This window comes from Henningerozyma blattae, chromosome 3 (assembly GCF_000315915.1).
Source record: "Henningerozyma blattae CBS 6284 chromosome 3, complete genome".
Lineage (NCBI taxonomy): Eukaryota > Fungi > Ascomycota > Saccharomycetes > Saccharomycetales > Saccharomycetaceae > Henningerozyma > Henningerozyma blattae.
This window is the reverse complement of record NC_020187.1, coordinates 427,483-441,459: the sequence shown is the minus strand read 5'-3', so window position 1 is coordinate 441,459 and position 13,977 is coordinate 427,483. Positions and strand designations below refer to the sequence as shown.

At 31.6% G+C, this 13,977-nt stretch overlaps 7 protein-coding genes and 1 non-coding gene across 8 annotated transcripts; 6 read left to right on the top strand and 2 right to left on the bottom strand.

Moving 5' to 3' along the window:
* Positions 1-1,005: 1,005 nt before the first annotated feature.
* On the top strand, positions 1,006-2,079 carry DGA1 (diacylglycerol O-acyltransferase; the record flags this gene model as incomplete). Its single annotated transcript, XM_004179471.1, has 1 exon — positions 1,006-2,079. The coding sequence occupies one exon, from the start codon at positions 1,006-1,008 to the stop codon at positions 2,077-2,079; it is 1,074 nt and encodes a 357-aa protein (XP_004179519.1).
* Positions 2,080-2,402: 323 nt separating this feature from the next.
* RRD2 (peptidylprolyl isomerase RRD2) lies at positions 2,403-3,473 on the top strand (the record flags this gene model as incomplete). The annotated part of the gene is made up of 1 exon (XM_004179470.1): positions 2,403-3,473. One exon carries the CDS (start codon positions 2,403-2,405, stop codon positions 3,471-3,473), a length of 1,071 nt encoding a protein of 356 aa, XP_004179518.1.
* A 52-nt stretch (positions 3,474-3,525) lies between these two features.
* Positions 3,526-4,902, bottom strand: ESA1 (NuA4 histone acetyltransferase complex catalytic subunit ESA1; the record flags this gene model as incomplete). The annotated part of the gene is made up of 1 exon (XM_004179469.1): positions 3,526-4,902. The coding sequence occupies one exon, from the start codon at positions 4,900-4,902 to the stop codon at positions 3,526-3,528; it is 1,377 nt and encodes a 458-aa protein (XP_004179517.1).
* A 265-nt stretch (positions 4,903-5,167) lies between these two features.
* Positions 5,168-6,439, bottom strand: PRP46 (mRNA splicing protein PRP46; the record flags this gene model as incomplete). The annotated part of the gene is made up of 1 exon (XM_004179468.1): positions 5,168-6,439. One exon carries the CDS (start codon positions 6,437-6,439, stop codon positions 5,168-5,170), a length of 1,272 nt encoding a protein of 423 aa, XP_004179516.1.
* Positions 6,440-6,725: 286 nt separating this feature from the next.
* PUS7 (pseudouridine synthase PUS7) lies at positions 6,726-8,774 on the top strand (the record flags this gene model as incomplete). Its single annotated transcript, XM_004179467.1, has 1 exon — positions 6,726-8,774. One exon carries the CDS (start codon positions 6,726-6,728, stop codon positions 8,772-8,774), a length of 2,049 nt encoding a protein of 682 aa, XP_004179515.1.
* Positions 8,775-10,752: 1,978 nt separating this feature from the next.
* TBLA0Ctrna6Y lies at positions 10,753-10,841 on the top strand. The gene is given in 2 exon segments: positions 10,753-10,792; positions 10,805-10,841. It is a non-coding gene; the product is annotated as a tRNA-Tyr (tRNA).
* A 207-nt stretch (positions 10,842-11,048) lies between these two features.
* SSP2 (Ssp2p) lies at positions 11,049-12,233 on the top strand (the record flags this gene model as incomplete). Its single annotated transcript, XM_004179466.1, has 1 exon — positions 11,049-12,233. One exon carries the CDS (start codon positions 11,049-11,051, stop codon positions 12,231-12,233), a length of 1,185 nt encoding a protein of 394 aa, XP_004179514.1.
* A 623-nt stretch (positions 12,234-12,856) lies between these two features.
* Positions 12,857-13,756, top strand: ATG5 (Atg5p; the record flags this gene model as incomplete). The annotated part of the gene is made up of 1 exon (XM_004179465.1): positions 12,857-13,756. One exon carries the CDS (start codon positions 12,857-12,859, stop codon positions 13,754-13,756), a length of 900 nt encoding a protein of 299 aa, XP_004179513.1.
* Between the last annotated feature and the right edge of the window lie 221 nt (positions 13,757-13,977).

Here is a 13,977-nt window from a genome sequence, read left to right as displayed (position 1 = left end):
GAAAGTATATAAGTATTGGATATATCGTATAAAAAAAAACATGTCCGCATATCAATTGGTGGTTTCTATATATTGACGTTATTTCAAATTTAACAGCATATATATCTAGTGGAGGGTATTTGTATGCTGTTAACTTTATTTTTTTCATAAGTTATTTGGTTTAGCACAGAGTCGAGCTCGAGTAAGTGTTCATTGAGGGAAATATTGTGTTTTGCTATGCCAAGTATATTAGGCAATGATAAAAATGAAGTTAGAAATTGCTAATTAATAGTTAACGCATTATATATATATATGTATATATATATGTGAATGGATACGTTTTCAGAGTAATACGGTCTCTATTTTTGAAAGTCATCTAAGCATTGGGAAGCCGAAGTTTGTAAATGGTACAAAATGTTTACGTTGTTACTCCAAGGGAATAAGTGTCTAATAATTATGCGAAACAATTGGCAAGTGTAGATAATACGTGCTGAATTTTTCGCTAGACAATTTTCAAGAATAATTGTGTCAATTGCAGAAAAGATTTTAAGTTTTGACATATTTTTAGGTTTCAGCCCTCCGAATATTAAATAAAAATGCTTTCACTTTTATGAATGTATTGTTAATTAGTTCTGGAAATTTATCATTGGTACTCTAAATAATTTTCCTAGAGAGAGTATTCATAAGTAATAACAGTACCATCAGTATTGAAGTATGAAAATATACTTGATTCTTCCTTTTATTATTATTTTTTTGTTTTTGTTTTTCATTTCACATGTCCAGACACGACTTAAAATCTATTTCAGTGACACAACAAAGCTCGAAAGCTTAAGGAGCGAGATTCTTCATATCCGCGCATTCTCAACGCTCGGCATTTATACTGTGCAAGAACAAAATGACTATCAATCATTTAGGAGATTAAAAACATGAAAGCATGTTACATTCTCTTATTTTAGTACCTTGTCTCTTATTGATTTATTTGTTCATTCCCTTGTTTGTTCTAAAACCCACCATTCCATATTCTTAATGGCATCCCCTACGTTATCATCGAACTGCACTCCCCTCAACACCCCTTGGAAACAACGATTGGAAGGCTTAGCCGTTATGTGGCATGTCACCACCATTGGGCTCTTTACAATGCTTTCCATCTATCTACTATTACATCCAAGATTCTACTTCTTTATCATCCCATATGGGTTATATTATTTCAACGATAGAACTCCTGCAAATGGGAATGTCGTAAAGAGATATTCTATGAAAATGAGATCATTACCTATCTGGAATTATTATTGCAACTACTTTCCTCTTTCTCTTAAAAAGACAACAGATCTACAACCTACTTTTACTGAAATACAAGACCCAGTGACAAAAACTACAATTCAAAGCAAAACTGGCCCCACTTATTTATTCGGTTACCATCCGCATGGTGTAGGTTCTTTAGGTGCCTTTGGTGCCTTTGCTACTGAAGGTTGTCAATATTCAGAAAAATTTCCCGGGATACCAATGAGTTTGATGACATTGGTTAATCAATTCGTTATTCCCTTCCACAGAGATTATCTTTTATCTCTAGGTATTACTTCGGTTTCTAAAAAAAACGTATTAAAGACTTTACGTAATAATCAATCTATCTGTATTGTTATTGGAGGTGCAAGAGAATCATTAGTTCCCTTTAACGAGAAGACGGCAGATATCATTCTTGATAGAAGGAGGGGGTTTATTAAATTAGCTATCCAAACAGGCAATGTAGCACTAGTACCTGTATTTGCATTTGGTGAGACTAAAGCTTACAAACTAGTAGATACAAAGACTAAGCCAATCATTCATAAGCTTCAATTATGGTTCAAATCCACTTTTGGTTTCACAATCCCATTGTTCTATGCTAGGGGCTTTTTTAATTACGATTTTGGTTTATTACCTTTTAGAACACCAATTGCTGTCGTAGTTGGTCAGCCAGTCTTGGTGAAAGAAAAATATGAAGTTCCTCCTGAAGAACTGATTAATAAATATCATGAGATTTATGAAACTCAATTGAAAAAATTGTACTACGAAAATAGAAAACAGTATGGCTTTGGTGATATAGAATTGCGTATTATCGGATAATGTATGAATACATTCTACTGGCAATCTTTCTATGTTTTTTTTTGTTTTATTTTTTTAATGAAATTCTTCATTTCCGATTAAAATTACCCTTTTAAACTTGTTTTAATACCTTTTTTTATAAACCCGTCTCCGAGACATTACTAGTTGTTGTTTTTTCCTTTATTAATAATAATTAGAAAATTGCATAAATATAAAAACATAAACAGTTACTTTATACAACTTTACTTGTAAACCTATCTAACTATATATATATATGTATATATATATATTTTAACACAATAATTTACATATTTTGTTGTTATCTCTAAATAACGGCGATTAGCATGCCAGAAAAAAGACTATTATCGAGCCAAGATTTAACTATTTGGATTAATTCTAAAACAAAACAGGATTTAGTAGATTTTATTGAAACTTTAGCAAATTCAATCGTTGATTATCAAAATTCACAATTATCATTACCTTTATCCGACTCAATAAATAACGCATTCTCATTGTTGCAAGATATTAGAGACATCATCGAAAGATACCCCGTAGAATCTGATATAGAAAGCACCAAATCAAGGTTTGGTAAAGTCGAATTTAAAAGTTTTTATGATGACATTAATCAAAATTCGGAAAAGTTAATTAAGTCTCATTTTAATGGTTTAGATCCAAACCAAATACAAGAGTTATCCATTTATTTGGTAGAATCATGGGGGAATAGACAACGTATTGATTACGGTTCTGGGCATGAACTAAATTTCATATGTTTCTTATATGGTCTTACAAAGTATAATATATTCAATTTACTAGAAGATTCTACCAATTTAGTCTTAAAAATTTTTATGGAATATATAAATATTATGAGAATAATAGAAACAAAATATTGGTTAGAACCTGCAGGGTCCCATGGTGTTTGGGGTCTAGATGATTATCATTTCTTACCTTTCCTATTTGGTGCATTTCAATTATCAAAACATAAGCATCTGAAGCCAATCTCAATTCATAATGAAGAAATGGTTGAAATGTTTAAAGATAAATATATGTACTTCGGCTGCATTGATTTTATTAATTCAATAAAGACAACCGCTACGTTAAGATGGCATTCACCAATGTTAGATGATATTAGTGGTGTTAAAAAATGGTCCAAAGTTTCTGAGGGTATGATAAAGATGTATAGTGCTGAAGTACTAGGTAAGTTACCAATTATGCAACATTTTTATTTTAGTGATTTCTTACCTTGTCCTCAAGGTGTATCACTACCGCATATCCATGGTAAAGATGGTAATATAGAAGAAACACATGTCCATTCTACTTGGGGTGATTGTTGCGGTATTCAAATACCAAGCGCTATTGCTGCATCTGTTGCTTCAAAATCTAGCCCAAAAATTCATAAGCCAATTCCCTTTGACTAGCTTTATCTATATAGAACATCGACTTTTAAATATATATATAAACAATTACATATTACCATGCAAATCTTAATTGTGATGCAGTAAATACTGGTGGTCTCCATATCAATTTTTCAGCGTCAATACCTCTTCTCTTCTTGGCCTTCAATTGTTCATACCTTTCAATAATCTCATCATTCAAATATATGATATGTTGACCTTTGTAATACCTTAAAATATTTAAAGTCTTTGCTGTATGCAGTATATCTGTTGTTGTCATAGAAGTCATTGAACTAATTTCATCAATAGTGACCTCACTACCATGCTCTACAAGTAGTTTAATTAGAGAATCTGTCCAATAGGCTCTGTATGATAATAAACCTAAATCAGATAATGGTTTTTCAGGTGAACCAACCTTGTTTTCTTTTTTAGATAATTCGTATGAAAATTCAATTAATAATCTACCATACCCCATTCGTTGATATTGTGGTAATGTTAAAATACATGCAACATTATAATTATCAGCAGATTCTTTTTCTTTGGAAAAATAGCCTACCAAATGATGTCCCATTTCATCCTTTCTTGTCATACAATAGAATAAGAATGGATCGACATCATAATACAATGTTTTATGGTCTAAAAATAGTTTAGATAATAAACATAAATTCCTACACCATGTTCGTTGTTTTTTCCCATCAATTTCGAAAAATGATACATAGTCATCACTATAAATCTCATTTCCAGGGGGGTGTCGGAGTGTACATTTCTTTCTGTAGCGTTCATATTGTTTTTTTGAGCCAAAATATTGTAATGTAAATGCGTCAATATATATGATATCTAGATCAGTTAGCTCAATAGGATATGGAGAAAAATACCACGGTTCAATTTCATACTTACCCATAATGATTTTATTTAAATTTCGAACTCTTGCAACTTCATGTGGATTTTGAGTCATTGATCCTGATGTTCTTAATTTTTTGATTTCATCTTCCTGTGATATTAATTCACCTTTTAAACCCTGGACATCCAAGTTATCAAGATCTAATTCGCCGGGTGTACCTGGAGTACCAGGTGCAGGGGTATTTGGTCTGGAGGCATTGGTTGATTTCAAGGTAGCAGATTCCACAAGATCTAAAGTTGACTGGCTCTGTTTAATCTTTTGCTTCTTTTTGCGATTGGGTATTTTTTCATCTTCAGGTGATGGTGGTCTAGGATATATCACCTCTTTTTCTAAAATAATACGATCTGTCGTAACCCATTCATCTAAACGCTTATTAAAATCACTATAATGGACATAAAATTTGGGTGGAGATCGTCTAGAATTGATAGAAAGAATTTCTGCCAAACGTTGTTCGTCATTTTTCTTTACCCAGCATTGACATTTTACAATAAGTTCATCAACTCTTTCTATCTTACGTGGAATCCCAGGTTTTTTCTCTTCCTCTGGTGCCATATTTGCTTCTTATCGTATCCTTTTTCATGTAGAATAATCTATTCAATGTATTCCCTGAATGTTTTTTTTATCCCATATTAGATAAGCCCTTTAAAATATTGTCATTGTTTTTTACACGAGAATCTTCTATCTCATCAATGATGTTTTTTGAGAATTTTTCAAAAATAGTGATCATCACGTGAATCGCCTTAAACGGATATTCTATCAATAATACCTTTTATATATAGAAACAAATGATATTGGAGGATCAAATTTATAAAAAGGTTTAAAATCTCTGAGACTGAAGGGTCGGGTTCCATGGTAACCCTGGGGCAGTTTCAACAGTTGAGTTCGTATCTTGTTTCCACATCTTAATAGTTTTATCTGACTCGCAAGTTATTAAACGTAAGCCAGTTTGATCAAACGTACTTGCTAGTATACTACGTTCAGCATCAGGGGATTCTGGTAACGCTTGTGTTTCTAGAGATTGGTATTTATGTCCTGATTTATAATCATAAAAGGAAAGGGCACCATTATCACCACCAGCAAATAAAACATTGTCCTGGTTTATACTCAAACAATTAATAATACCGACCTTGCTAGCTTCAAAATTAGTTAGTAATGAGCCCTCCGGTAACTTCCATGAACGTATATCATCAGTGCATGCTGTGGCCATTGAAAATTCAGAGGGGTGAAATGCAATATCTCTAATACTTCTTTTATGGTGTGTCAAAACCTTAGACGCTTTACCAGCAACAATATCCCATAATCTAATAGTTGCATCAACTGATGAGCTTATAACCTGTGGATTAACTGGTAAACAATGTACCTTATTTATAGGGCTCTTGTGCCCAATCAATGTGACCACAGGGACTCTGCTTCTAATATCCCATAATTTAACAACAGAATCTCTACCCGCTGTAGCTATTAAGTCTAAAGTTGGATGAATATCTACAGTATGAACACCAGATAAATGGCCATGATAATCTCGAATAGCAGTGTTTTTCTCTAAATCCCAACATTTAGCCAATTTATCTTCGCTTGCAGAAAATAAATAGGGATGTCTATTAGAAATTGCAATATCTCGAACAGTCATTGCATGGCCAGACAATGTTATTTTTAATTTACCTGAAGCTAAATCCCAAATTTTAATGGTTGTGTCATTACTACCTGTAGCAAACCACTCGTTGTCTACTGGGTCAATTTGTACACAGCGTACCCAACCATTATGTCCTTTTATCACTCTCATTAATTTCCAAGGCGCATGCCAGTCAGGTTTTTGTGATACTAATGTTTGGTATCGTTTTAAAACAGATCCCTGGTTTTGAAATTGTGTAATGGTCTCCACATTATTATTTTCATTGGACTTGGTAGTAACGAGTGCAGATGATATTTGTCTGTATTCTTGTTGCAATGCAGGATAAATTGCAGATTTTAGGCGCAAACTTTTATTAATTTTTTCTTGGAGGTGATCAGGCAATGTATCCATATATCTGAACTGATTATGCCAGCGGGTATTTACGTACAGGTCTTCAATGCCAGGGTTATCATAATTCATGCTGGAATTTAATTTAAGAATACTTAAAACAACCTCTACTTGTGATATTCAATTAGTTTTCTATGTGAGTATCTAAATGATTAGCAAAGCAACTAATTTATTCCTCATTATTAATGTTCTCTATTAGTTGCGATCTTTTAATAAATTCCAAGGCTTGAATATCAAAGCGGCTTTTTTTCCTAAGAAAATAATATATTTAAGAAAAATTTTCAAATGCTCATCTCTAGAAGAAAAATAAGAAAAAGGAAACAATCTTCAAGCTTATCGCCTTATACCTGTAGAATAAATGTCAGAAATTCAAGATAATCCTGCTAAAAGAAGCTTAGAAGAAACTCAAGTCGAGAATTCTGTCAGCAAGAAGGCTAGAGTAAATGTTGTGGATAATGGAATTTCAGAAGCTGATGTTGGTATCACTTACTTTTTAAGCCCTGAAATTTGCGGTTTCAAAGGTCAAATTAAACAAAGATACACTGATTTTTTGGTGAATGAAATTGATAAGCAAGGTAATGTTGTTAATCTAACTGATAAAGGGTTTAATATGCCAAAGAAAGCAAAGCAAAGCCCTGAAGAAAATAAGAAAAATCGTGAAGAAGAACTAGCTAAAAGACATTCATTTACACCTGAGTCAGAATCTCGTGCTCAGCTTGTTGAATTATTAGGTGAAGAAGATGTTTCTAAGATTGAAGAAGTTTATCGTGAAGCTGTTTCAATGGAGACTACCAAGACATTTGATGATAAAACTGAAAGGACAAAGATTCATCATTTGTTACGAGCTGCTTTTAATAATGAATTAGAGTCTGTTACTACAGATAGCAATAGTTTTAAAATTGCTAGAAGTAATAATAAATCGCGAGTAAACAAGAAAGAATTGGTGGAAAGAACAAAAGATGCTAATGGTGTCGAAAATTGGGGATATGGTCCAACTAAGGAATTTTTACATTTCACATTGCATAAAGAAAATAAAGATACTATGGATGCGGTAAACATTATTGCCAAGCTATTAAGATTCCCAACACGTGTAATTAGATTTGCAGGTACAAAGGATCGTAGAGGTGTTACCTGCCAAAGATTATCAATTTCTAAACTAAGTGTAGATAGATTAAATGCTTTAAATAGAACGTTGAAAGGTATGACTGTAGGTGGTTTCAAATATGAAGATGTTAGCTTAAACCTTGGTGAGCTTCAGGGTAATGAGTTTGTAATTGTTATTAGAGATGTTCAAGTTAATGAAGATTCCAGCATGACCTTAGAAGACATTTTAGATAAAGGATGTAAATCATTAACTAATAATGGATTTATCAATTATTTTGGAATGCAAAGATTTGGTACTTTTAGTGTTTCCACTCATGAAATTGGTAAAGAACTATTGAATGAAAATTGGGAAAATGCTGTTGAATTGATTTTATCAGAGCAAACTAATGTCCAACCAAAATCTATTGAAGCTCGTAAAATTTGGGCTGAAACTAAAGATGCTAAAGAGGCTTTAAAAAAGATGCCAAGACAGTGTCTTGCTGAAAATGCTGTCTTGCATTTTCTTTCGTCTCAAGCGTTAGGTGAAGATGGGAAATACTCTGCCAATGCTTATTATACAGCTATAATGAAAATTCCAAGAAACTTAAGAACTATGTATGTCCATGCTTATCAAAGTTATGTGTGGAATGCTGTTGCTAGTAAAAGAATTGAGTTATATGGTTTAAAATTGGTTCCCGGTGATTTAGTCGTGAATGATGAAGAACAAATCATTACCGAAGAAAAGGAAGAGGAATTTGACGAAGATTTGAGAGAAGCAGACTTCGTTCGTGCTAAGGCGGTCACTCAGGAAGATATAGATCAAGGGAAATATACGATAGATGATATGATCTTGCCAACACCAGGGTTTGATGTTATTTACCCAACAGATGAAAAATTAAAAGAACTATATGTTGAATTAATGAAAAAAGATGGCATGAATCCATTTGAAATGAGAAGAAAAGTACGTGATTTCTCGTTAGCTGGTACGTATAGAGTTGTGATTAACAAGCCAAAAGAATTAGAATATAATATTATCAAATATGAAACTGACACTCAGCAATTAATTAACAGTGATTTAGAAATTTTGAATAATAAAAGAGGAAAAGAAAATGGTCAGAAATATATGAAGGATAAGTTACAAAGAATTAGTAAAGAAAAAGGTGGTGATAAAGTTGCTGTCATTTTAAAATTTCAGCTAGGCATCAGTGCATATGCTACTATGCTGTTGCGTGAACTAATGAAATTAGAGACATCACGCCGTGGTGATATGTGTGATGTCACAGTCCAAAATTCAGTTAATAAGGAAGAGCCTAAAATTAATTGACTGTGATGTATAGTTTATCTTATGTATATTTGATAATACTCGACTTGTATAATAGAGAATTTTTGTATGAACGATTTTATTATAAAATTGTAGATATATAATTACAATAATATAAAAATCAACATGTGGGTACGGTACTAAGGATACTAATATGACCACAAATAGTTTTCGAATTAAGTACAGGTTGGTTTATTAATCTGGTATGTGACCTTAGATATTCCTGATACATATATTGATGTTAATAACTTGAACTCGATTATGCATCCTCAAAATATTTTGTTGAAAATTTTGTAAAAATAGCTCTGGTATCTATATGAACAGGAAGCGAGGTTTTATTATTTAGGCTATTTTCTAACTCACTCTCTCAATTGATTTAATGTCAAACTTCTTGGACGTGCATCAACCCTAGATCTTGTGTTATTATACTCCTAGTTTCACTGTATTGGTTAGAGTATCAGATTATTTAAAGATACGTTACTATTGTAAATATTTAGAAAACTCCTAATTCTTTAGATTTGGTTAGTTAAGAGATACTATACTTTTTCTTTTCCTTCATTTACAGGCAGGGGGAGCAAGCAACTTGTATTTCTAAGTGCCAAAACTGGTAATAAGAATATCATTCGTTAATTACTATATGGTTTTTTTAACTATATTATCATAAGGTGAAGATAATTAATATTTTCAACCTTGAACTATTAATGAAGTGTTAAGTCCTCCCTGTTAGTTAAAATAACTATTAGCCGACATATAAGTTATTTTAAAGTCTAAGCTACTAGAATTTGAGATAGTCAGGCCTTATTTAATAACGATGTTTTGATGTAAATTTGGATTTCTTCTTTTACATACTTTATAAATATCTATATTCTTTTATAAAGTATACCCTTTATGTAGTGAAAAAAAAAAACTCTATTCATAATTGTTCTTTACCTTAATTATTAACTAAACTAAGTATGTAAAAATTAAATACTTCAAAAAATGTCTTTTTAAGAAAAAATAAGAATAATAAAGTTATTTTCCAGAACAAGTCAATAGGTATTTCCAAACTAAAATTCTTTTTCCAATTCTGGGATTATGATTATACTCAACTCTTAATGGGGCCTCTGTAGTAACCGTGATTTCATCAGTTTATTTATTTTTTTATCTAATTAGCATTTTGAGCTTTATTCAGAAAAATAGGCTTCTTCTGAAAACAAGCAAAATACCTATCATATTGTGAAAAATAACTTTTTTAATTTTTTTGTAGTAAGTACAATATAGCTTAGCTTTTACTTTTGTTATATATTTATTTTCGGGCAACACCAATTTTAGTGTTTAAGAAGCATGTTTACAAAAATAATATATGGTTACATAATTTAATAAGAATATCTGCTTCACATCTAAAACTCACTTTCTCATAATAATTAGATCAGCTACATCTTGTATATATGGCACCAAATACCTTGCATATATTCCAGCATGATCTAAAGAAATTTTCAAAAACTCATTTTTAAAACTACAGTGATGTATATCATTCTACTATAAAGCCAATTTCTTCTTTTAAATTTTTTATTGTATTATAACCATATTGCTCATATACATCAGCTCAAAGTATATCGTTACGTTCTGTATGCATCAATATCAAACTGTACCATCCTTCTGTATGTTTCAATATTGTCAGACTCTCTACAATTCCAGTATAATTATATTATTTTCCAGCAACTCTGTATCATCATAACATTTTTCAACAGTTCAGGTTTGTATATTAACTGTCCTTACTTATTTGTAAGTCATAATTGCCGGAATATGATTCATATATTATATATAACCAGGCTTAGTCTGATATATATACAATTCGAAATATTAATTTTTCATTGTTGACACCAGTAAGTCAACAATGAAAGATATTAAGTAAAAGGGGAAAATATTGAGGAATAGTAATTAGCACTTTGTAGATGAGTATAAAGTCGATCTCGTCTACAATAACATCAGAACTTATGAACTCTCGGTAGCCAAGTTGGTTTAAGGCGCAAGACTGTAATTTGTATAAACGAAATCTTGAGATCGGGCGTTCGACTCGCCCCCGGGAGACACAAAAATATTTTTTTTTTGGAAAATAAGATTTTTTCTTGTATGTGATGTCAGCGTCACAAATAATTTTTTTTTAAATAATAAGCTATACAAGAGAATCACGACAGTTAATTTAAATCTTACCCCATAATAACAAAAAAGGAGAGCAAAAGTGTAGCTAGATACTGAATTATATAAATACAAAAGTACAGTAGTAGGAAATTGCGTATGACAAAGGACGATAGAACCAAAAAAGCAGAACCTGCCTCACGGATAATATCCTTTAGTAATCTAATATATGGGCCTCCAAATAACCACGTCACTGGTACAAGGTATGAAGAAGGTAACGGGAATGGAACTAAAGGACCATTGGGGAATGGGTATGAATTGTTTGGGTTTCGTCGGTTTGCAAAGAATTATTTGTTGTGTAAGAAACCAAGTAGTATCAATGAAGAGAAGATGAGTGTGAATAATGCAGAAGCAAATTTAATTACTGTAAGGGGCGAAATAAGTGATTGTTTTAAATTATATGAACAAGAACGTGAGAGAGAGTCGCAAAGTGATTTGGAGGGAGTTCCTGAATTGTTGCATTATAGTGTTCCTATGGGTCAAATCACAGCTAGTGAATATGAACCTATGACCGAAGAAAGTTTGAACGATGTGGATACACATGATAATAGTTTCAAGAGTAAAGATGGAACAACTGGTGGTGAGTCCCGAGAGATGGTTGTTGTTAGTATCACTGGAATTCCGCCAGGAACTGGCTTAGGTAGTGTGTTGAGCCAGATGAGTGGCGGCCCATTGAGAAGAATTACATTGCATACACAATACAGTTATATCTTAGGGCAAGAGCGAATTAGTGGGATTGATTTAAAGTACTTCAAAGAGAAAGATGCTCGAGGGTTTATGAGGCTAGGTAGCAGTAACTTATTTAGAGTAAATGGCTTACATTTGAGACCAGAATTACATGGGGACAGTGACGTAGAAGCTGATGTAGATATTGATAAGTGTTCAATTGCACAGAAAAATAAAAATGAAGTAACTGAACCAGAAGTATCAAGATGTCTACTTTTTAAGCGTTTTGGGATCAACGAATGTTTACCCTGTGGAGAAGATAAATTGATGCATTCTACACACAGTAATCGTAGTGGTAGTACTGAAGGTCATAATAACTGTTGTGAAAGTGTGTGTGGATTGAAGAATGATTTCAAGAAGTACGGAACAATCCTCGATGTAACACCAATTGTATCACGTAAACTCTGTTTTGCTGTGCATTTTGCTAATGTGGCAAGTGCAATTCGTGCAATGCAGGCTTTTGAACTCAAGGGTACCGAACTTAACAAGAAGTACTATAAGCGGTGGGCAATGTGGTATGGCAAAGACTTGACAGACAAGCCCAGTATCGAACTATAATAAATGCACTCAATGCATTAAAATATACACTCTGTATTATATACTACACAATTCAGCACATAATATACTGAACAATATGCAACATGTCCGGTAAACATTTAATTATATACTATACAGTTATAGGTTATACAGTAATGCGTCTCATTCTTAATCCATTTTTTGTAAAATTCCAGTACTCTCTATTCATAGGAGTTTCTAGTTTTACTATCTGGGATTTTATGATGTGTCTATTAACTGTTGCTTTATGGAACTAATTTATTCCACTACTAGAAATTGTACAGATTAAACCTTAGCACTCTTTATGAGACTTAATGATGTGCTAATATATGTTATTATTATATTAAGTTTAAATAGCAACTGTTTATCACATAGAATAATAAAATATTAAAATAATATATTTATTCAAATACTATCTTACTTTGTTAATAGTGCTTTGTTGTTTGATTGATTTTTTTTATTCTTTTTTTTCTATCATGTTTTCTAGCCGCTTATGCCATTTTTTCAATTTTCTGGGAAGATTATATAGTCCGAAGTCAAAAGTGTTTAAGAATTTAAATTGGGCTAATCATAAAAGTTTCCCAAAGTAAAAAATAATAAAAAGAGCCAATCCATATGGCTCTAATATGAATGTAATTCAAAATTTACTATGGCAAGGTTCAGTCAATGTTCAAATTATAATTGACTCTGAATTACTACTACCAGGAGTACCTTGGCAAGAAACAATCGTCAACTTAAGGCTACCAAGAAATAGTTATCTGATATTATGTATACCATTAATTTTAAAGCAAACTGGAAAATTTTTAAAATTACAATTTGATTCAAATACGTATATCCCATGGTTCGAATTCGAAAATGTACCTGTTTATTGGAATTACCCGATCGGTATATTGTTCGATACATTGACAGGCTTAGATCCTGCTCAAAGAGATGCAAAATATTTTAAGTCGGAAGACATGATTTATTATTGGAAACTACAATTAGGCTTTTGCTCAATTACAGACTGTAACCAGAATGGTATTATACCGTTCCAATCTCATGAGTCAAATCAAGCTATTAAAAAATATTGGATTCATCAATGGAAACAGGCTTGTTTCATACTAAATGGAAATTCCAAAAAAATCATGTCGTTTTCGAATAATGATATTGAATTATTTTGGCAAAGTATCTTGGAAAGAGACCCTGTAAAGTTCATGGATTTATCGAACAAAATTATACCGAAAAGACCACATAGATTACCTATTGTCATTTACCAAATATTACCGACTATTTGTATTTCAAATCCGGTGGTTATAATTGATAATACAAATAGAAACTTTCAAACAGTCTTTGATCTAATGAAAAGAGAATTTCCTAATTATTTTCTAAATGTAAATAATGATTCAGGGACGTATAATATAGCTAAGGTAATATCAAATGGTATAGAAATTCCTCTTGAAATGAAATTATTAGAATTTTATTTAAATTTTAAAAGTATGGATGGATTTTTATATATTTCATTATCATTTTTTACACAAAGTAATTAAAAAATCATTTATTATTCAGATTAAGCCTAATTTCTCTTAGCATGATATTTTTATATTTTAATAATTTTTATATTTGAATTAAATTAAATAGAAGATTATAAAAGTAAATAGTAATATACCAATAAAATGAAATAATATGGTATACATGAATTTGAACTTAAAAGTATGCGTGAATGTGAAGCAAAAATGAAAGTGTATTTAATATAAATGAACGAAAAAGT